The sequence below is a fragment of the Ciona robusta genome, chromosome 1 (genome assembly GCF_009617815.1).
Source record: "Ciona robusta chromosome 1, ASM961781v2".
Classification (NCBI taxonomy): domain Eukaryota; kingdom Metazoa; phylum Chordata; class Ascidiacea; order Phlebobranchia; family Cionidae; genus Ciona; species Ciona robusta.
Genome location: NC_143235.1, coordinates 4,790,782 through 4,814,641, shown reverse-complemented (window position 1 = coordinate 4,814,641; position 23,860 = coordinate 4,790,782). Strand labels below are relative to the sequence as shown.

The following is a 23,860-nucleotide window of genomic DNA, read 5'->3' as shown; positions in this document are numbered from 1 at the left end:
ACACACATCCACAACTGTAACAGCAGCGAGCCTTGAACACATATTTTCTGGGCTATTTTACTTGCAAAAGTTAAACAGCATAAGTAATGATTAAACAAAATGAATGCTAAGCAAAAAATGTGATTCGAATAAAACAAAAAAACAATTTTATTGTTAGCACTTTTATATAGGATTGTATGAACATAAGATTTTTATAAACTGCGTCTAATTTAAAAGTATTCGTAGAAACACAAGTTTAGGGTTTCAACTGTAATTTTTCAAGCGATAACTACAAAATATGTGCCGAAAATGTCTTTTTCGTTAACTTCTAACAAAAAATAAACTCAGCGCCATAAAAAGTTAGCGTGTTTTTCCTTAAATTAACGTTAGGTGATTTTTATAAATCATATATATAATCCAAGAACAGATTAGTTTAACCAATAGTTTGAAGAATGATAACAGATTAAATCATTTGAATATGTTTTAATACATAACTATTACAGATCCAAACGTTGTTTTACAATTTAATTTAGAGAACATTGAATTACAAAAATATTCATGTACGATGTACATTAAAGATAACTTGTTACTGCAAATATAAAACAATCAAACATAATAAGCAGGATACTACGTTTCTTAAAAACCTGTAAAAAGAAAAAGGTAAAGAACAATATTTAAAATTGAACAGCCAACACGATTGTTTGCGAGAATAATGCATATTTATTATTTGGCGACAAAGACTAACTCGTTGTATACATGAAATTATTCTACGAACCTTAGGCTGGTCACATCACGAAAAATAACTCACAAGCTGTGATCTGGTATGACCGATTTTCAGTATGTCTGGCGCCGCTCAACGCAATTAGTGATCCATGTTGTCTGTTCTTGCATGAAGAACTCTGACGCCACGTAGCGACAGAATTCGAAGCCAAACTTCTACCACTGGAGGTGATAATGAGTATAAAATAATGCTTATTGTGCAGTACGTTAACCTACATTTCTTTAAAGGAGTATATTGAAAACAATGCCATAATATAAAACTTGAGAAAATTGGGGAACTGGCATTTGATTAGCACATATACCCTACAGCGCTTTTAGAACCAACCAACGACATATGACGTTTTATCCAGAGTCCGTATAAAAACATATTTATACACGGACTCTGGTTTTATCCATAGAACGTAGTTCAATGAATGTAACGACAGTCATTGTAACTTACTTTATCCTCGCTTGACTGGAAACCGACAGTCATGAATGTTCTGTTTCATACACCTCGTGCTAGCGTTGTCCGCTTGTTTATCCATTTACTTTGATTGAACCAAATCAGAAAAGCATATTACTGGAGTTAAGTAAATACCTTGACTAATGACACTTAGCATTCACCGTTTGGATTCCATTAATTTACTAAAAACACTTAAGAAACATACTTAAAATGATAACTTGTGCTGCGTCTGCATTATTACCCAAAGCTTTTAAGCAGTGGTAATGCAATTCACAAGGCACATTCACCCATTTATTAATATTTCATACTATGATTACACACAACACTGCACAAATAATTATTATGCTGGCAAAATGTCTGGAACTACAGTTTTTCACGAGTGCGCGGAAACTTGTATTTACAGTGAGAGCTTGTTAGGAGTGTTTTTTCATATTGTAGAGCGTTTCCACATATCAACAATTCGGGCATGGATATACTGAAACAAAAATACATTTCGTTAACAAGAAAGAACACAATAGTAAATTTAAATTTAGTTATATATACAAAACATGACTATATTTAATACTTAGTATCCAGATTTCACATATTCACATTGTTTCTTCAAAGTGTCAGTCCTCAATTTAAACTATATTTAAATTGAGCACTGATAAAAAAATAAAATAACAATAAAAAAGAAACATTCTTCTACAATACTTACATTAGATTACTTATTGTGATAACAAGTCATATAAAAGCAAAATAACACAGGAGTTTAAAAGTAACATAAAGAAAAAAGTCAGAAAGTTATTGCTGCACTGACATCAAAGAATTTGTACGAAACTCTTATAAAGTTGCTGCAATACAGGCATTTTGAAAATACTCACTCTCGCGTTACTTTCATTGGGAATAGTAACTGTGTTTTGATTTGATCGATTTCGAGGAAAAAACTTTTGATTTTCCTGTAAGAAAATGCCATTCTTTTGTTACAGAGAGTACAAACATTTAGAATAAAATAAAAATGTATACTTCGCTCAACATATAATGCAACATTAAATATAGAATTAATTTTTTTATACAGAAAAATATAAATACAAAACAGAGTGTACAATATAGGTAAAAGTAGATAATTTTTAGTTTTTTTTAATATAATTTTTTAAAAAAACCCCATAAAATTGCTTTAAAAATAATGTTGAGAAATGTATCAAATTTGCTTTATCCTTGCGTGGGTGGAAAACCATTCGTTATAACACTCTGTTACTTTTATAGTGAGTGTAACATTGAATGAATGTAACTTACTTTATCCTCGCGTGGCCGTAAATCGACAGTCGTTATCACACGGGTTTTACACCTCGTGCCAGCTTACGAGTTACCAAGTATGTTACTTTGTGGGTGATTATTTTTTTTGGATTTTTTTAATTTTTTTATATATGGCTGATAATTTGGACAAGCCATTAGTGACCACTGGGTTAGAGCAATCGTCATTAAGTGTCTTGCCCAAGGACACATACGCCCACAATGGTAGCAGCGACGAGCCTTGCACCCATTAAATGTAAATAACAATTAATAATAAAGATTGTAATTATATTACCTTGAACTCAACTGTTAGGACCTTGTCTACTAACGTGGGTTCGGCAAGAATATCTTGAAAGTTACAAAACCAATCTGATTTCCACTGACCCAGGATCTCTCCTGTGTGAGCTACCATCAGCAACCTGGAATAAAGATTTTACAAATTTCACAGCTTGTAATATTCAGTTACAGACCACAGCATAAAATCGAAACAGGTTAATTAAGAAAATTAAAGATTTTTTAAGGGCCATGCCAACGAAAAATTACATTTTTAAATAGATAGAGATGTAATATGAAATGTAATGTAAAGATACCATCAAAGTTTCAAAAAAAGTTTTTGAAAAAATCGTATAAAGTCAAACTACAATAAATACTGTGGGCAATATTTATGTTGTGATATTTTAAATCAGGGGTGTGGAACCTTTATTACAGGAGGGTCAGTATAAATTACAGGATGAAAACGCGGGCCGTACGTTTATTTAACATAGGCTTGCATTGAGCAATAATAGTTTCTTTTTGTATTTGGTCCTATGATGTTAAAAGGGGGTTATTTCTTTGCAGAAATATAAAGTTTAGACGCATAAATTTCATAAGAAAACTTCCGTGTAAAGTTATTGCCACATTAAACAAATTCAATGAAAATATCCAGTTTAATAAATAGTAGATAGATGACAGTTAGTATCATATAATAACTAACTTGTCTGTTATAAGAACAACTGATTTATCATCTGCTCTAGTAGGAACATGATCAACATAATGATTGTCTTCAACAAATTTTCCTTTTTCAATTTCCTGTGGAATAATTGGAAAGAGTTTCTGTTGTGACCTATCTGATTTATCAATGAGAAACAAGTTTATCAATTCTACTTTTTACATGATGGTAACACTACATTTTGTGCGTTTTTCCTTAAAAAAATTAAAATCTCTCAAAAATAATTACCCATACATGGTAACTCATAAGCTGACACAAGGTGTATGAAACAGAACACCTGTGATATAATGACTGCGTTTGCGTTGAACATTTGTGGTTAATTTTGACCCATCTAACGAATAAAATTTTGAAAACTGATCTTAAGAAATCTTAACATATATTAGTTATTTAACATTTAAATTGAACTTTACTTTTTTAACTTAGTATTTGCACCATGTATCGTATCTGTATTTGTATTTACTGTTATGTCCTTCGGTCGTTTATTAAATGAGAAACAAGTTTATCAAACTAAACAGATTTTAAAAAGTAGTTTTAACGTCACGGTGTAATATGTAATAATGTAAAAAAACAAAACCCTCAGTCAATGTCATTCAATGTCGTAACGTCACACGTGACTCACAAATACCGCCTGGTGGCGCTATAACAAGAAAGTATTGGGGACCTAACGTAATATCATAACACCTCCCCAGTAACTTTGAGGCACATGTAATAGAACAAAAACGAAAAGTAAATATGTACAGTAGCGATCAATATACAACACGTTGTTTATGTGGCCGTGTAGATCGGCGAATTGGTGGGTGACTAGTAGTAGTAGGTACATTTGTAATACAAGGTATATTCGTGTTATCGGTGTATCGCGGTTGTAGTTGGTCAAGGTGTCGCTTTACAATATTGTCTCCCTCAACCTTAACTTTAAAAGTTCTCGGACCCAGAATTTCTTCTATCACCCCCGCAGTCCATTTGGGATCGGTACTTTTCCGGGGACCACAGCACAATGCATAACATTGGGATCCAACAATAAAAGGGTTGTCTTTGGCAGGGCCTGTAGGGTGTAGTCTTGTTTGTAGTTGATGGCCTTGAGCCACATGAACAGGAGAAGGTACCATCACGTCAATCTTGGTACGGATTTGTCGATGGTGTAGTAGTTCACTGGGTGAAAATCCTGTAATCAACGGTGTACGTCGATACTGTATTAAAAATTCCTGTAAAGCTGCTTTGGGGGGTAGTGTGGATTTTCGTAAAGCTTGTTTAAAAGATTGAACAAGACGTTCTGCAGCTCCATTTGTAGATGGGTGATAGGGCGCGCCAGACAATTGTGTAATACCTCGTTCTTTACACCATTCTTTAAATTCTTCCGATTTAAAACACGTGGCATTGTCTGATACAATTGTATGGGGATACCCCAGTCCTTTCTCTTTCAGTCGTTTCATCAAGTTTCGCAAGTTCTGTAGATGATCTTTTACAGTTAATGTTTGCTGTAGTTGTGGTGGGGAGTTTATCCTCTTCACTGTTGTAACCAATGTTCTTTTGTTTCTAGTGAAATTTCCTTTGTCTTTAGATTTTCTTAAACATGCAATTTCTAGATGTCCTTGAATTCCACAGTAATTGCAAGTTGTTCTCAAGTGGTAACAATCTCTAGGTCTGTGTCCAGGTTTTCCACATCTTATACATGCCCCTTGTAATTGTGTATTTCTGTAGCCAGGTGGTGGTGCCGTCCTTACAGGTGGTTTCCTGTTTGGCTTGGGTGTAGCTGGAGTTACTTGTCTTCGTTTTATTAAATGCATTTGTTCTTGAACACTAGATTGTTGGTTTTGAGCCGTTTCTTTGGCAACCTTTGCTGCATCTTCAACTTCTGTAGCTAAGTTGATTATTTTTGAAAATGTTAAGTTCTTGTCTTGCATTTTGAATATTGTTTTTAACACGGCTTCGTTTTGAACAGAGCAAATAAATTTCGTGCATAGAGCTTCATCTAAGGGATCTTTAATTGAGGGAAAATCACATGTCATGGCTGCCTGCCGAATTCTTGCTGCCAGTTCATTTATTGATTCTCCAGGTTTTCTTTTCATGTCACTCCAAAACTTAAAGCGTTCACGGACAATAAATTTTCTTGGGTGGTAATGTTCTTTCATTATTTCACCAATTTCTGTTATAGTAAGTGAATTAATATCCTTTGATTCTTCTTGTTGTGCAGCTACAGTTTGTAAAAGCGTGTATGTAGTTGTAGACTGGTTGGTCAGAAATACTTGTGGTATTTTCTCTTCAGGTATTGAATGTGCTTTAATAAATGTATCGAAGCGTGACACATAATCCATCCATAGTTCTGTAGTTGGTTCAAAAGCTTGAAATGGAGGAATGTTACTCACTGTAGTAGAAGGGGTTGTATCCCTACTCAGTTTTTCTAGAGATGCTAGAAAAAGTTTTGCTTGGTTTTCCACTTCTTGTCGTTGGAGTTGTAGTTGCTGTTGCTGTAGTTGTACCTGCTGTCTCTGTAGATCCATTTGTGCTTCGGTTTCCCTCTTTTGTAAATCAATCTGACGTTGCTGTTGTTCAACTTGTTCTCTTTGTATTTCGATCTGTTCCTGTAGCGTCTTTAAAACATCTTGCGTCGTTGCCATTTTCAGTTCATGTATAACTGAAGCAGTGTACGTGAATACTTTTGTAACGTATTTCATCCCATCCTCGTCGCCAGTTTGTTATGTCCTTCGGTCGTTTATTAAATGAGAAACAAGTTTATCAAACTAAACAGATTTTAAAAAGTAGTTTTAACGTCACGGTGTAATATGTAATAATGTAAAAAAACAAAACCCTCAGTCAATGTCATTCAATGTCGTAACGTCACACGTGACTCACAAATACCGCCTGGTGGCGCTATAACAAGAAAGTATTGGGGACCTAACGTAATATCATAACATTTACTATCAGCAATTACACTGCTAATATTTTTGAAATAGAAGACTTCTACGTAAAATTTGTTTTTTTAATCCCGTAAACAGAATAATTTATAAAAAATGAAAACTTACATTAAATATCGCAAATCCCGTTGCGTGTTTCAAACTGTAAGGTTGAATGATTCCAGTTTCTGGATTAATCCATCGAGCAGGTCTCAGCTTTCTCACTTCTTCTGTCATATCAGTGACTCTGAAATATAAGGATTTTACTTTGGTTGAAAATATTGAAAAAGTTTCTACAATGCATTTACTTCATGTGGCGATGCTGGAAAAGTTGTATTAACATAGGGATGGACACTTGGCTACAATAATAGCAGCTACTAAACAGAACAGAACAAAAGTTAACATTAAGGTTTCATCTATCATACAGCGAGACTATATCTAGGTTTTAATAAAGTTTAGCCATGATGAAGTATTGTGGTGATTTCTCTCTTCATGTGACAGAACAAATTATGGTTAATGGTTAAAAAACTTTTGCCAGAAGAGCCAGAAGTTTCTGAATAAAAGCTTAAACTTTTGCCAGAAAAACCAAAGTTTCTGAATAAAAAATTAGGCTTTTGCCAGAAAAGCCATAGTTTCAAATAAAAAAATTAAGTTTTTGCCAAAAGAGCAACATATTCTAAATGAAAATTTAAACTTTTCTCAGAAGAACCGTAGTTCAACAAAAAATCTAAGCTATTTTAAATAAAAATAGAATGTTTACCGAAAGAGGCATAGTTTTTAAATAAATAAAAATAAATCACCTTTGTACACCTTCCAATGTAGTGCTTGCCAAATCAATAACTCCGCTGACAGGTCTTGCAACTACTCCAACCAAACCTTTCCCAACCCCTTTAAAAAATCCCGATGCTCCACCTTTCTTTGCCCCTTCTATTGGTTTCGAAACAATTCCCGTCACACCACTGAACAACCCCTTTATATTACATACAAATATTAGAACATAAGATGTTGGGCTTATTTAAATAAAAAAATGTTTTTCCAGCTTTTCATGGTGTGTAGCCTACTTTGTAGAAAAACATCAAGAAGACTTCTGAGTTACCAAACTCAGAACTCTTCTTGATTAAAATGTATGTATTTTTTATTTTATCAGTTTTATATTTTATAATAATATGAATGCGTGTAATGAATGTAACTTGCTTTATCCTTGCGTCGCTGGAAAACAACAGTCGTTACCACACTGGTGTTCTGTTTCAAACACCTCATGAGAAGTGGGGGTAATTAAAAATAACTATATTAATGAATTAATAAAATACCTTTTACACACCTAATTTACAATTCCACTATAACAAAGAATAGCTAAAAAACAAACAACAAAAAAGAATAGTTGCAATGTATGCTAAAGTCTTGTGACAGTTGTTATAACATGGGTGTTTTTACATCACATGCTGGCTTACAAGTTACCGTGTATGTTACTTAGTAGGTGATTATTTTTTTTCATAGCAACGAACCATAACAGCTCCTTTTCCTCCACGAGCCAAACTTTCTTTCATATTTGCTGGTTGTTTATTTTTTGCTTCCAATCTCTTCTTTTGATATTCATCATCCATAGTAATGGTAGCGATCCCTTTTCCTAACGCTCCGGTTACTTTTGATACTGCACCAGCTGCACCACCTTAAAACACAGGAAAAAGGTTTATGTACCATTTTAAAACACAATGAAAAGTTTACGAATCACGTTAAAACACAAGGAAAAAGGTTATGCAACACCTTAAAACATAAGAAAACTTTATGCTCCCCTTAATACAGAAGAAAAAAGGGTATATACCCCCTTTAAACACAAGAAAATGTTTATTTACCACCTTTAAACACAAGAAAAAATGAAATCATGTTGTAATGAAGTTAAATTTACGAAATTTGCACAGTAAATAACATTATTTCACTATCTTAAACTCGAAAATTTAAGTATCACACATTTTCCTTTTAAGCTATGATTATAGTTACTACAGCAGTAAAGTGCAAAATATGGTTTAAATTAAGTTATAAAAATTAAGCCAAAGTCCAAAAACTTGATTTTAAATGCTGCCAGGTTCGGTTAAGCAGCATAGGGTGGGACTAAACTGCAACAATAACCCGTAAGCTGGCGCGAGGTGTATGAACACCTGTGTTATAACGACTGTCGTTTTCCGGCCACGTGAGGATAAAGTAAGTTACATTCTTTCTTTTAATGTACATTTCATAAATTAAAAGTGCAGTTTTTCATTCAATCTACAACTAAAAACAAAGTAATAAGATGCGGAACCAACCAAGTGTTTGCCCGAGTAAATTTAAAGTTCCAAGCCCAAGCCCTTCAAAGAATTCTTCAGGACCTTGAATCATTCCTTGATACGGTTCGTAAAATAAACTGGTGACCCCATCAGCTAAACCTATATTTAATCACAACAGTTAATTTTTCGAAAAATTTTGTGTTTTAAAAAAATTCTGAAAAGTTAAGTAACGGTCTTAGTAATATTAGATTATCAGCAAAATTCTTCAACATATTTTTTTAATTCTTAAATCTAAAGTCTTTATACCAAATAATCATAAGAAAAAAAATTGAAAGACCCCAAAAAAATCATAAAAAATGAAATGGAATGTAACTTATGTATTTATAAAAAAATGTAACATTAGTAATATGGCAAAGGTAAATAATTGATCTGTATCTAATGTACAACAGTGGTTTAATATAGTAGAGTGGGGGAGACGGGACACCTTTAGCACATAATATCTGAATATCCTGATCATGTTTTAAACAATTAACAACAGTCTATGGAAGTCATGAGGACACGGTTTTATAATTCTTTAATGCTTTTTGTTTCCCACCAAATCGGACGGGAAAATAGAGTGAAAAGTTGTCCCATCTTCCCCACCCTACTATATTACTTATTCTAAAATACAGTTCAATTATTGAAAAACATACCCATCACTAATCCATATGGGTTGCCAATCACATCAAGTCCAAACACAAGAACATAAAGTTGTTTGATTGCTTGCCCTTTGTAATGGTTCATAACAGAATCTTGAAGTTCCGATCCATTAAAGAATTGAAATCTTCTCTCAAAATAGGCCAGTCTATTTCAATGTATGTTATAATATTGAAAATTAATTTTTTACTATTTCTAGAATCAAAATAATATGCTTTTGTGTGCGCGTATTTGTCTTTGGGCAAGACACTTACCAGGAAATGCTTCAACCCAGTGGTCACTAATGAGTTGCAAATTACCAGCCATACATAAAAAAAGTAAAAAACCCATTAAAAAAATCACCCACAAAGTAACATACTTGGTAACTCGTAAGCTGGCACGAAGTGTTTGAAACAGAACACCCATGTTATAAAGAATGTTGTTTTCCGACCAGGCGAGGATAAAGTAAGTTAGATACAATACAATGTTTATAAATCTGTCATTTTGTAACAATTACTTTTTAGTTATACTTATAATTTGCTTATTTTGAAAAAATTTAAAAAAAACAATAAAAATTAATTTTATTAAATTAAAATATACATTATTTACGTTAGTAAAATATGTGAGCACGGATTATGAGGCATTACGAAAAACTGCAGTATTAGATAAATAACATACTTGAATACGATATCATCCATATCCGATAATGTTATTCCAATAGATTGCATTAAAACATACAGAGCGTTGAACGGAAGTTTAACAAGAGATGAATCTTCCTTGTCTTCAACTTTGTTTTGCATCGAAAGTGAAATGTGAACCTGAATTTTACAACAACTTTAATTATAGATATAGTAGGGTGGGAAAGACAGGACCCCTTTAGCACATATTATCCAAATAGCAATTGCCATTAGGTCTGCCAAGGACACATACGCCAACAATGGCAGCACCGATGAGTCTTGAACCCATTACCTCTGGGTTAGAGCCAGGCGAGCTAGCCACTTTGCCAGGACGACGCTGTAATATCATTATCCTACCTTAAGCGGTGACAAATGCAACTGATCGAAGTAAATGATTGAGTTTGATGCAGAAGATGATGAACTTTTATCATTCGCCAAAAATTGTAAATCCTCCGCAAAATATTTGACAACCTTTTAACAAGACGTTGTTTATATATATATATATATATATAAATATATATTATTATTATTAAAAGTTTGCAAATTCAAAGTTTTTATCTAAAAATAACTTTGGTTACGAGATCATATATCAAAATATGAGTTTTTAAAATTTTCTGCCTGCATTTTGTTTTAATAAATTAAATATAATTATTTTTTTAATCCATGCTATTTGAGCCCTTAAAAATAACTGACACTAGATACTAACTTAGTATTTATAACACTCACTCAATGTATTTTTTGGCCTTGTTATGAAATTATACACAAAACAAGTTGGAAACCAACAATTACAAGAGCTTGGTTTTAAAAAATAAATACCTTGTAACAAGTTGGGGGTTTTCAAACAGAAATCTAATATAGTACGGTGGGGGGAAGATGGGACACCTTTAGCACATAATATCCAAACATCCTGATCGTGTTTTAAACAATTAACAACGATCTATGGAAGTCGTGAGGATGCTGTTTTATAATTCTTTGAAAGTTCTTTGTTTACTGCCAAATGGGATGATAAAATAGAATGAAAAGGTGTTCCATCTTCCCCCTTCCCTACTATAATTTTAAAACACATGGCGGACTTCCAAATATTGTTGTCCATACCTCGTTGTCATCAATTTCATCTTCATTTCCACCAAACACTGGTAATATTGATGTCAACAATCCCATGTCTAGCTTAACACTAAATTCTTGGATCAAAACCTGAATACAAACAATCAATAAATGCGAAATATATTCTTCTTTAAAATGTATTTTTTTTAAATATCGTTTAATTGTGTTTATAACGATTTTTACAATAAAAAAAAGTTCCACATTTTTTTTACGAACTTATGGTATAATTTTATTATAATATTTTATTAGTATATTAACATTTTTTACCTTGCAGTATTTCACATGAAAAACTGCTTCATTTTCCGTGACCTCTTGCATCATACTTAGTTCTATAAATGGCTTGGCCACATTGTCAACAGCAACAGAAGCAGGGAGGGGAACGGGATTAAGAATAACTGGAAACACAGCTCCAAACAACTGACTATCAATCTGAACTTTGTTGATCTGTAACAAAATACACAAAAATATGTTAAAAATTGTTAGAAACACAATTAAACTATATTCAACAAAAATACAAAATTAAAGTTTGTAACAAAAATTTTTGTTTTCGGAGTGTTTCTACATTAAAAAAAAGTGCTTTATTCTTTTTAATGCTTTAAAACGAAAATATCTAATCTTTTAATATATTTAAACAACACTTTATACAAAAGTAAAACAAAATTTATACAAAATAGAAAAAAAAAATTTATAGAAAATTAAACAAAAAAATTTTTTTACACAAAACTGTTTTACTTTTGCGTGAAAAGATTTCTGATGTTCACTCGAGTTGACTCTCATCCAAATACCGGCACTGAACGAACGTTGCAGATCCTTCTGATTAGGTTTCTTGGTCTGCATTTTCATCAAATCAAATTCGTATTTATCCAAAGAAACAGTCCCTGCTGAATGCAAAAAACACAGAATGTGTTAAATTCAGATCAAACATTTGTTATTTTGTTTTCCAATATGCTTTGTCATGGCAAGCAATTAAGTATTTGCTTTATTAAATGAAATAACTAATTTTTCTGGGAGCTCTCAAAACAATATTTTTTTAACAAATATGAAGTGGACAGAACCACAAAGTAATTGCTTTGTTACATCAATTAACCTATTTTTCTGGGAGCTTAAATCTTAAAAACTTAGCCATGAAGAAAATATAACCTAAGAGTAAGGATCATTGCAAATAAAAAACATAAATACACTTGTTGTTATATTTGTCAATCACAAATAATGATTTAAGAAGGATTTTATGGGGAATCTATAAAAGTTTTTCAATGATTGGGAAGATTATCTTGCTGTGAAGGTAAGTACTTGACATTTCATGTACTGGTAATTTGTCTAATCTTAATGTCTCTGATTATTCAAAGTCACAGGCTTCAGGTTTTAAAATAACAGAAACTCGTTTGACTTTTTTAAAATGCACCAACACTCGTATTCGTCAAACCTAAGGGACTAACTAATGTAGCGAATATAATATTTTAAGCAGCATAAACATAAAACATTTTTAACAAGTGCTTTGTTTTCTTTTTTTTAAAGCAAGGTTGGCATTTCTGTGCCCCAATATGCTAGACTTGGTATGTTAATAGTGTGAAACAGATATGCAGGACAATCATGTATTAGTATTTAAAAAGCAGTTATCATTCACCCGATCCATGTCCTTTTAATTGCTTCTGGTAAACATCTTCCAAGAAATTGTTATATTTAACAGGTAGTGCTTTCCATCTCTTGTTTTGTTTTTCCTCCCAAACAACTCCTGAAGAAAAACCCTGATGTTATTTTATTTTACTGTCATCAGATAAGGCAGTGCTTTGTAACTTCTTTTTAAGTTATTTTATTTTTTCTATGTAACTTTTTATACAGTAACCAAAATACCATCCATAAACTAAAAGGTATGGAAGTTTTAGAGTTTTACCATTTTTAGCAAATCATATAACATAACTTTAGCAATTAAAACAATGTAGTAGACACAACTAAAAAAAAGGAACCAGTTTAAACTAAAGGCAAATATATTATAGATTCAATAGACAGTTCAAAAACAAGCAAGTTTAAAATGTTGTACTGAATAGAAATTTTACAATATATTTGTTCTTTATAAAGTATGAACATATCATAGCTTTATGACAACATTAACCAAAAGTTGTTAAAAACAACAGGTAAAAAGTTATTTGCACAAAACCAAAAGTTATTTAAATAGAACAACAAGTAAAAAGTGAACTACCTAACAATAACTACTGTACTATTCACTTACAAGTGAGCCTAACACCAGTTTAAGAACCACAGGTAAAGAATGAATATTATAAAACAAAAGTAATCACCTGAACTGATGACAGACATTGTAGCAACTTCTTGGTGTAATGTGCTGTCTATGAATGAACATACTAAGCCATGGAGTGAAACATTTAACTGAAGAGTTGGTTTTTCAAATTTGAAGAAACTTTCAGTAAAATGAGCTCTTTTCTCGTTGGTAGTAAGCAGAAAAGATTTTTGCAAACCATCAGAAAAAATGACATAATAGATCTGAAAGCAGAAAAGTTTATTAAAAAATGCAGAAGTAAAATAAGTTTAGAAAAAATCTACTGGTGTAAAGGATAATGATTTTTTTACACTTTCCAAACATTATGAACAACAAAACATTGACATGTTAATTTAAGGTTAAACAACTTTTACCCACAAATACTTTAACAGGTGCGTTTGACATAATATTTAGGTTAACAAATTTTAATACTAAATTTCAATAGGATATTGTGTTGATTTGTATTGGTTGATATACACATTTAAAAATAAAATAAAAAACTTTAATAAAAAAATTGATAAAAAAAAATTTTGATAAAAAAAATTTATGTTAAAGTATAAACCAATCCATACGTATGGTAAATTTTAGTCGCGTTAATAATGAGTATTTATTCTTTCCTGACTGGGAAATGAGAGTAGTTATAAATAAGAAGTTACACATTTTATCTGATGTTACCACAAACCACATAAAAGTAACAGCATCATATTACTTTGTGGGTGAATATTTTTTAGTTTAGAAATTTTTCAGACACTGTATGACTGACAATTTGGATAACTAATAAGGGACCAACTTGGTTAGAGCCATAATTCAGTAACACAAAATAGAATACTGACAGTGCAAAAGAATTATTAACGAGAAATTAATAAGAGTTTAAATAGAAGAATGTAACTTGACATTTTATCATTTAGCAAAAATGATCCGGACTGTACATTTTGAGATTCAATCATGTAACCTTCAGATGGCCGGAAAACGATAGTCGTTAAACATGGGTGTTCTGTTTCATACACCACGTGCCAGGTTACGAGTTACCATGTATTGTACTTTGTGGATAATTGTGTTTTGTTTTCATTTTTTTATGTATGGCTGATAATTGGAGCAATTGCTGTTAAGTGTCTTGCTCAAGGAAACATACGCCCACAATGGTAGCAGCGACAAGCCTTGAACCCATTACCTCTGGGTTACACCCAGGCGCGCTAACCACTTTGCCACGGCACCGGTCATAATTTTGGTTATGAATTAATCACCTAAAATAAATATTCACAAATATATCCCACCATTGTTTCATTGCATTTGAAAGATGCAAGTTTATTAAAAGCAATATCAATCGTGTTTTGTTCATTGCAATAAACCCACTGAAACTTGCGACTATTTGATGGAGTCGACCACAACAAGTGCCTGGCATGTCCGGCAGAAATAACTTCTTCATTCTTGTCATGTCTGAAATATTTATTTTTATGATTGTAAATTTGGTTAGGAATATGATCAGACTATCACAGAAAAGAAAAGTGCAACTTTTTAAAATGTCTGATTACTTTTCGAACATGGTAGTTTTATCATTTTAATCTATTCTTTGTGGGTTGGGTATTTTTTCAAGGACCTGGGAATTAGGTCAGATTTGGCTCATTACCAAAGAGTTTTAGCATAAATCTATCACCATAATCTACAAGGGTGAGGCCTTATTTTTATAACAAATCAGAAGTATCTGGATCTAGACCAGAGTAGGCTTGTTCCCCAATTGTAAATATTATAAAAATAAAATAATAACTTTATTTGTTACTTCGATTACGGTAGCGAAGACTAAAAAATATTTTAAACTAAAGAACAGGATATAGCAACAAAACAACAGTTGTTAAAACACACTTACAGTTAAAAACAGATTTACATTTAATTGAAAGAAAATAAGCGTGGTCACTACACCTAGTTATTAAACTCTTTTAACATCCAATTCATTTTATTAGAAAAAGTAAGAAAAAATTGCGAACCTGAACACAAGGTTGTTATCCGGTGTGTCATTTATCACTAACAAAGCTGAGGATCCTTCAAAATAATCTCGCACGGATATAATGTTGGAACATTCAGATAGAGAAACATCAACAAACAGCGTTGTGTTCGAGATTTTAAAAAGAAAACCACTTTCCATTTTGTTGAACCTGGATATTAAAAGTAAAAAAAAATTTCTGTTGTAATCATTACCATGTTTGAAACAAAATTCAAAAGTGGCCTGGTATAGTGGTTGGCGCGCCTGCCTGTATCCCAGAGGTAATGGGTTCAAGGCTCGACGCTGCTACCATTGTGGGCGTATGTGACCTTGGGCAAGACACTTAACGGCAATTGCTCCAACCCAGTGGTCACTAATGGGTTGTCTAAATTATCAGCCATACATAAAAAAATGAAAAAATCCCCCCCAAAAAATAATCACCCACAAGTAACATACATGGTAACTCCTAAGCTGGCACGAGGTGTTAAACCCGTGTGATAACGACTGTCGTTTTCCGTCCACGCAAGGATAAAGTAAGTTACATACATGCATAAATTGCAATACAGCACAAAATACAGTGTATAATACTGTGGGGTGAGATGGGACACCTTCATGTTTTAAACAATTAACAACAGTCTATGGAAGTCGGGAAAATAATGTTTTATAATTTTTTAAATGTTTTTTCTTTACTACTAAATTGGACGGAAAAATAAAATAAAAAGGTGTCCCATTTTCCCCCACCCTATAATATATATACAATTGTAGCAAATTATTTCACAAACAGGAAGCACGTAAATGAAAGAGTTTTTATTTTAACTTTCTTGTTTCATTAATGTGTAATTGTATAATGTATTAAATAAAGAATTATAAGCAATGTATTTTAAAAGCTATTTTAGTGAGACATTTATTAAAAATTTAAGCTATAGAATATGAAGAAAACTATCCCTATTTAAAATTCACATTTATTGAAATGTAAAATCTGAACACGATAAAAAAAATTTACATTTATTGAATAAATTTTTTCATTTTCGTGGAAAAAATGAATTTTATCATTTTTAACTAAAATAAACTTTTGAATGTAACTTGCTTTATCCTCGCGTGGCGGGAAACGACAGTTATAACACGGGTGTTCTGATTCATACACCACATGCTAGCTTATGTGTTACCAAGTATGTTACTTTGTGGGTAATTATTTTTATGTATGGCTGATAATTTGGACAACCCATTAGTGACCACTGGGTTGGAGCAATCGCCGTGAAGTGTCTTGCCCAAGGTCACATACGCCCACAACAATTTTTCCAGGAAAAAAGTATTTAAGCACTTATGTACATAAAACCTACAGCACAAGTCTTACATTAACTACATACGCGATTTTATCTGAAGCTGACGTTGTGTTCTTTAGTCTGACAACTAAAGTACTGCTGGAGACTTCAGGCCAGAATGGAACAACTTTTCCACTCTCCACTGTATGCCATACTGGGACTTTTAAACCAGATACAGAGAATTCCACATCTAATGTTGATTTATTTGAAAACCTGTAGAATGGTTTAAACACGATCATCTTTGTCAAACTGAAACTGGAAATCATGATTTCTGTGCCTGAAAAAAAACAACAGATAATTTAGTAAGTGGAATTCAGAAAAAGACCAAAAAAATGTATTAAATTTATTTAAAAATTATAACACAGGTGTTTTATTTAATACTTTTTATAACATTTTAAACATTAATTGCTTTTTTTCTCACGGATTAAAAGTTAAAACTTTTTTTTATCTAATGAAAATCATTGAAAAAAGTTTAAACACGATTTTTTATCTAATGAGAATCATTGAAAAAAAGTTCTAACATATTTTTTTTTCTAATGAGAATCATTAAAAAAAAGTTCTAACATAATTTTTTATCCAATGATAATCATTAAAAAAAAGTTTTAACATAATTTTTTTATCTAATGAGAAGCATTGGAAAAGTTTAAAACTTTCAAACATAAAATAAACTTGGTTTTGTAACCTACCAATAATATAATTACATGACTTTGATTTACACGTCACAAATCCACTGCTACCAACAGCATCGATGGTAAAACCGTCACTGAATTCTGAATTACAAACTCGAAGTTGAAGTTTGTTCTTTGAAAGGAATGAACGGGAAGAAAATGCAAATAACATAATGTTCTGTAAAATATTTTAAAGTTTATTTAACATTTGACAACGATTCAAAGCATTAATGCTTTGATATCTGTAGTACTTCTAATAAAATTTAAAAAAAACTCCTAAATTTGAAGATAAATGTAACTTTATCCTCGATTGGGCGGAAAATGACAGTCGTTATAACACAAGCGTTCTGTTTCATACACCACGTGTCAGCATATATAAGTTACCATGTATGTTACTTTATGGATAATTATTTTTTGGGGGGATTTTTTTATGTATGGCTGACACATATGCCCACAATGGTAGCAAAGACGAGCCTTGAACCCATTACCTCTGGGTTGGAGGCAGGTGTGCTAACCACTTTGTCACGACGTCGTACTGTGAAAAAGTTTAACGTAGCTTTTATTTTACACAACATTAATCAGTTAGTGTGTAAAATTCAACAGTTACTAGTTTTCCCAAAAAATGAAAAATTCACTGCCATATTTACATGGTATTACTTTAATGCACCAACCTCGTTTCTACTTTGCATGACAATATTATCCACATTTGATTTATAATCCAACACCAGCCCAGTATGGTTCATCAACCAATATGGTGAGAACAATTCAACTTTCAAAACACCATTTGTGTACGCTGAAAATTGAGGAAAACGCTTATAACAATAAATTATATTTAGACTAAACCGTAATTTCCCCAAAAAAATATACTTTTCAAACTGTAACATAAACGTTAAGATCAGGAATATTGTGATTAGAACAAAATTTATTAAATTTTTAGGAAAACTATTTCAATGTATGGTAGGGTGGGGGAAGATGGGACACCTTTAGCAAGTAATATCCAAATATCCTGTTCGAGGTTTAAACAATTAACAACGATCTATGGAAGTCAAGAGGATACTTTTTTATATTGCTTCCAATGTTCTTTGTTTAAAATCAAATAGAAAGAGAAAATAGAATGAAAAGGTGTCCTATATTCCCCCACGCTACATATACGTATTAATAATTACATTATTATGAAACTTATACTTTAATTGCACAAGTTATTACACCAATATGAAACTTACTGATTCGTTTTGCAAGGTTCAAATTAATTCCTTTATTTTCTGCATTGCTGAAAGTCCAGTCTGTTAATTCATTCATGTTTTCTTGGAGATCGAGCACAGCAGACCAACTTTGGCCTTGATATGAAGGTATCTGCGAATCAAATTGTATGAATACATAGCAGAGGTGATGGGTTGATGGGTTTAAGACTCAACATTACCACCACTGCTTGTATTTGTTCTTGGGCAGGACAATTTATGACTATTTCTCTAATTCTTTGATTTTTATAGAGCCGTGAAATATGAAAATAATTGCAAGGAGCCACCAGGAAAAATTTGTAAAAAGGTTTGGGAACGCTGCTCTCTAACTAAATTTTCACTTTTGGGTTGTCTAAACTGTCAGCAATACACAAGAAAATCAAACAAATATGAGAAAACTCGTAAGCAGGCTCGAGGTGTATCAAACGGAACACCTGTAACATGACTGTCGCTGCCCCAGCACGAGGCTGAAATATGTTAATCAACTTAAAGTCACAAACTGTTCTAACAAACCATATAATGAACTAAACCAATGAAAACTGTTGGCTATATTTCCAACATATTATAAAAACAACTATCTATGGAAAAATGGAAAAATACTTGTTTTTTCTTTTTCTTTAACAATAAGCATAGGGGTTTAAAAAAAATAATATTAGATAAAATTGTTAACCCTTTCCTTATTTTTTTCTAGACTTGGGTTTAAACAAAGGTAAAAGTACATTTTTTTAACGTTTTTTAAAACTAAAAAAATTTTTAAATAAAAATACTTTTTCACTTTTTTACCTTCACTTTGAGTTTGCTTTTACTTATTTCTAAATCGAGCAACTGTGCGCTGTGAGCACTTTCAAGTTGGTTTACGAATCCTTCATAAGCGATTCCCAGCACAGAGTAGTTGATTGGAATGGGAAGAAAATTACAAAGTATCGCTTCTGTTCGGAAATGAATGTCCACTGCTTTTTTACCTGAAGGAATGTTGTAATAGAGTTACTTCTGGAATATTTGGGTTGATTTAGAAATATTTGCGACACCTGATCATCAATTAGGTAATTTGTTGTCGACCTTTGATTATTGACATTTACAATTTAAACCTCAAATATGTGCACACCAGATTATGGGTGAAACCGTGATAACACTAAACTGTAAAACTTAAGACGTACCAAACTTAATAGGAAAAAATAAATGTAACTTACTTTTTCTTCATGTGGCCAAAAAACGACAGTCGTTAAACATAAGTGTTCTGTTTCATACACCTCGTGCCAACTTACTAATTACCATGTATGTTACTTTATAGGTGATTAAAAATAATAGTTCTTGCTTTATTGTATTATTATGTGAAAAGTCAGTTTTGCAAACAAAAATGCATAACAGAATTCTATTTACACAAAAGTAGAGTAGGAAAGAATAGAATTTCAAGAACACATTTCACCAAATTTTACCTTCACTTGACTGAAAAGGCAGAAGTTTGTCTTCAAATTTTACTTTTAATAAAATTAGTTGAGAACTTGCATTTTCTGGCTTGGACCGCAACAATTCAGTTTCAGGACTCCCCCCAGCCACCCATGAACTCCAGGAAAGTTTGCACAACGAACTTTCGTTGCTAACATAACAAATTAAAAATATAGAGTAATGTGTAGTAAGATAGAACACCTTCAGCACATAATATCCAGATGTCTTGGTTTTTAAACAAATAACAACGGTTTATGAGAGTCACGAAGATATGGTTTTATAATTCTATTAATGTTCTTTGATTACTACCAAATAGAGCTGGAAAATAAAATGAAAAGGTGTCTTATCTCACCACTACTATAAATAGAATTTAAGATAAAAATAAATATAAAAAAATACAGATTTTAAATTTTTTCTAATTTTTAGAATAGTTTTAATGTCTAATGAAAAACAAATAAAAAATAAAGCAAAGAACAATTAAACACAAAAACAGATTTAGGGCATAAGTTTTAAAACATTTAAGGTTTTTTTATATAAACTAATAAATATTATAAAAAAAATGGTTTTGGTGTATGCAAATTAAATTATTGATTGGGGAAATCTGTATTTAAAAAAATAAATATTAAAAAATTAAAACTAATGTGAATAAATGTAACTTACTTTATGTGTAAGGGTAAGAATTGAAAAAAACTTACTTTTTATAAACAGGTCTGATTGAAATTGTCCCACCTTTAACATGAAGAATTGGAATCGCAAACGTCTGGTTTGGGTTTACCACCCCAATATATTCATTTGATTCAGAATCGTAAATTTCAATTTTGATAATTAAATGATTGTGTAATACAACATGGGACTGCAGGTTTATGTATTTCACCCCTGAATAATGGAATTTGTGTCGAATAAAACTTAAGAAAAGACTTTTGTTATTTATTTAATCAACCCTTAGTGGTGGGTAGCGACAGATATAAGAATATTAAATACACTTTATGCCTTTTACCAGTTTTCACATATGTAACTTTGTGGGTGAAAATTTATGTGTATGCTTCTTTAATATCTGTACTGCTGAAGATATTAACCCAATTACTGACCATTGGGTAAAAGCATTGGATAAATGAATGTAACTTGCTTTATACTCGCATAGCAAAAAAAAGACATAATACAGGTATTCCGTTTCATATACCTCGCGCCAGCTTATGAGTTACCACAAATGTAACTTTGTGAGTGATTGTTATTTTTTGAGAGTGATTGTTATATTTTTTTTTTTATGTTTTATGTATAACTGTTTTATGACAGTTTAGCCCACCCATTAGTGACGAATGGGTTGGAGCAATTGCCATTAAGTGTCTTGCCCAAGGACACATATGCCTACAAAAGTAGCAGCGCCAAGCCTTAAACCCATTACCTCTGGATTGTGGGCATGCGGCACTAACCAACTGTCCAACAGCCTCGAAATTGCGCTAAGTGTATTATCCAAGACATATGCTTAAATGGTAACAGCATCATGCATGAAAACTGGTACTACTAGTTAACATTACTTTTCTTACCTGATTTACTTTCAACACTCACAACAACATGGCTATCTTCCTTTGCAGACAAGGAATACATGGAAGTATTTGTGTTCAGAATATTTATAGGAACAGAATTTCCATCATCTGCCTTCAAACAAAATGCAACTTTATTTTTCTCCTGTTCACTCTTTTGAATCGACAGCATTGACCACAAGTCTTGATTATTTGTGGTAGAATAATCGAGCAGAATTTGTTTGTTGGGCTTTGAAGTCAACCACCTGACAAATAAAAGTAGAAATTTAATTTACGAATAAATGTAACTTACTTTATCCTTGCGTGGCCGGAAAACGACAGTCGTTATCACAAGAGTTTAACACCTCGTGCAAGCTTACGAGTTACCATGTATGTTACATTGTGGGTGATTATTTTTTGGGGGATTTTTTCATTTTTTTTATGTATGGCTGATAATTTAGACAACTCATTAGTGACCACTGGGTTGGAGCAATTGCAGTTAAGTGTCTTGCCCAAGGACACATACGTCCACAATGGCAGCAGCGTCGAGCCTTGAACCTATCACCTCTGGGTTACAGGCAGGCACGATAACCTCTATACCACGGCGCCGGACAAATTTTTAAATAATATTTTCTACAGTGTTCGTTTATTATGATAATTTTTTAAGTTTTTGTTTGCCCATTCTGCTATAATTCAATAATTGAAAACGGACAAGTTTCTATGTCTCAAAACCACCTTTTAAGCGTTTAGGTTACAAAATAACCATTCAGACTTTTGACGTAATAATTATTCAGACTTCTTTCTCTTTAAAAGATATTACACCACTTTCCCTTTAACTCATCGTATGCCATAATTCATTGCTAAATAACCGTAAGGGCTAAAACCATACAGACATCAAAGCAACCACAGCTAAATTTAACCTAATTTTGGAGTAGAGTTTGCGAACTATAGTGGTTTTTTAATAACATATTTTTTCAAGTTATTGTTAGACTGTTGTGCATTAAATCATGAATTCAAAACAGAAAAGTTTCTTTTAAAAACTCTCCGACAAAAATGTCCCAAAACTACCTTTTTCTAGCACTTAAGGTTACGTTCTAATTATTCAGACTATTTTTCCTTTAACTCATCATAGGCCACAATTCAATACTAAACATCCCCCCCCAAAAAAACGATCAGGTTCTCAGCCACAGTTAATTTAACTTAATTTGAGAGAAGAGTTTGCAAGCTTAAAATTTAACTTTGGTGTGTAACTTTCTGTGTTGTAAATTTGAATATTTTTTACTAAAATGCAACAAGACACTAGAAATATTGCATGCTTCACCTTATATCATGATATTGTACAATTCACATTAAGTAAAAATTATTTTTTCAGTAAAAATAAGTTTAATGTGGTAATCGACCAAAATAAGGCTGATGTTATGGATAAAGAGTATTTCACACTTTTATTTCTACTAAAACTTAAAAACTTAGTTTAAAACTTAAAAATAATTAAACATAAATGGCTCGTTTTTCTTCCAAGTGTAGTCACCATTAAAATATTTTTTCTACTAAAACTTAAAAACTTAGTTTAAAACTTAAAAATAATTAAACATAAATGGCTCATTTTTCTTCCAAGTGTAGTCACCATTAAAATATTTTTTCTACTAAAACTTAAAAACTTAGTTTAAAACTTAAAAATAATTAAACATAAATGGCTCGTTTTTCTTCCAAGTGTAGTCACCATTAAAATATTTTTAAATCTTCGCCACCATAATCAAAGAGACAAATAAAGTAATTAATGCATTTATTATTATTCTAACAATTATTATGTAACCTTAAATGCTTAAAAATGTAGTTTTGAGACAACAAAAACTTGACTGTTTTTAATTATTGAAATAATTCACAACAGTCAAACAATAATAAAAAAAATGAACTTTTAATGAACTAAGACAAAAAAGTTATTATTATTATTATCGAATTTTAACAAGATTTTTATAATTAAGTTTTACTTTCCACACATCTTACCCTGAATCTGATTCCAATGAATCACCAACAACAGTTAGGCCATCTCCATGAATAAAATTAATATTACGACCAAGATAATTTGTTACAACGAATGCTGCACTTTCCTGCTGTATTCGAAGTCTTGACTGAGTAAGTGATTTATTATTTTGGAATTCGTCTGCGCTTGTATCACCCATAAAGTTTGATGTAAGAGTGTTGATAACCTAGGAAATTATTTGTGGGTGTTACTTTACAATTATGTAATTGTATTTTATGAAATATAGGCAATATAATAACAGTATATTAAAAAATATGGGCAATATAATAACAGTATATTAAAAAATATGGGCAATATAATTTCAGT

The 23,860-nt window shown here is 31.8% G+C and overlaps 2 protein-coding genes across 3 annotated transcripts in view; both read right to left on the bottom strand.

Annotated features, from left to right (window-relative positions):
• Positions 1-1,406: 1,406 nt before the first annotated feature.
• Positions 1,407-23,860, bottom strand: part of LOC149741686 (intermembrane lipid transfer protein VPS13A-like) — a 54,200-nt gene continuing 31,746 nt past the window's right edge. The window contains exons 46-72 of one of the 2 annotated variants that reach the window (XM_089891347.1): positions 23,518-23,720; positions 21,538-21,779; positions 20,689-20,869; positions 19,984-20,144; positions 19,331-19,509; positions 18,533-18,662; positions 17,981-18,102; positions 17,328-17,487; positions 16,687-16,918; positions 15,324-15,491; positions 14,616-14,778; positions 13,364-13,565; positions 12,694-12,801; positions 11,802-11,947; positions 11,337-11,513; positions 11,061-11,159; positions 10,323-10,436; positions 9,967-10,106; positions 9,306-9,457; positions 8,653-8,772; positions 7,858-8,021; positions 7,153-7,322; positions 6,482-6,599; positions 3,447-3,541; positions 2,769-2,892; positions 2,065-2,139; positions 1,407-1,676 (exon numbers count right to left, since the gene is read on the bottom strand). In XM_089891347.1, coding sequence (XP_089747473.1) covers positions 1,629-1,676; positions 2,065-2,139; positions 2,769-2,892; positions 3,447-3,541; positions 6,482-6,599; positions 7,153-7,322; positions 7,858-8,021; positions 8,653-8,772; positions 9,306-9,457; positions 9,967-10,106; positions 10,323-10,436; positions 11,061-11,159; positions 11,337-11,513; positions 11,802-11,947; positions 12,694-12,801; positions 13,364-13,565; positions 14,616-14,778; positions 15,324-15,491; positions 16,687-16,918; positions 17,328-17,487; positions 17,981-18,102; positions 18,533-18,662; positions 19,331-19,509; positions 19,984-20,144; positions 20,689-20,869; positions 21,538-21,779; positions 23,518-23,720 — 3,993 coding nt within the window. In that variant the 3' untranslated portion in view covers positions 1,407-1,628. Of the gene's footprint in view, positions 1,677-2,064; positions 2,140-2,768; positions 2,893-3,446; positions 3,542-6,481; positions 6,600-7,152; positions 7,323-7,857; positions 8,022-8,652; positions 8,773-9,305; positions 9,458-9,966; positions 10,107-10,322; positions 10,437-11,060; positions 11,160-11,336; positions 11,514-11,801; positions 11,951-12,693; positions 12,802-13,363; positions 13,566-14,615; positions 14,779-15,323; positions 15,492-16,686; positions 16,919-17,327; positions 17,488-17,980; positions 18,103-18,532; positions 18,663-19,330; positions 19,510-19,983; positions 20,145-20,688; positions 20,870-21,537; positions 21,780-23,517; positions 23,721-23,860 lie in introns of both variants that reach the window. The other variant, XM_089891338.1, reaches the window with a different exon arrangement.
• On the bottom strand, positions 4,151-6,394 carry LOC149741687 (uncharacterized). Its single transcript, XM_089891359.1, has one exon. The coding sequence runs from the start codon at positions 6,131-6,133 to the stop codon at positions 4,208-4,210; it is 1,926 nt and encodes a 641-aa protein (XP_089747485.1). The 5' UTR covers positions 6,134-6,394; the 3' UTR covers positions 4,151-4,207.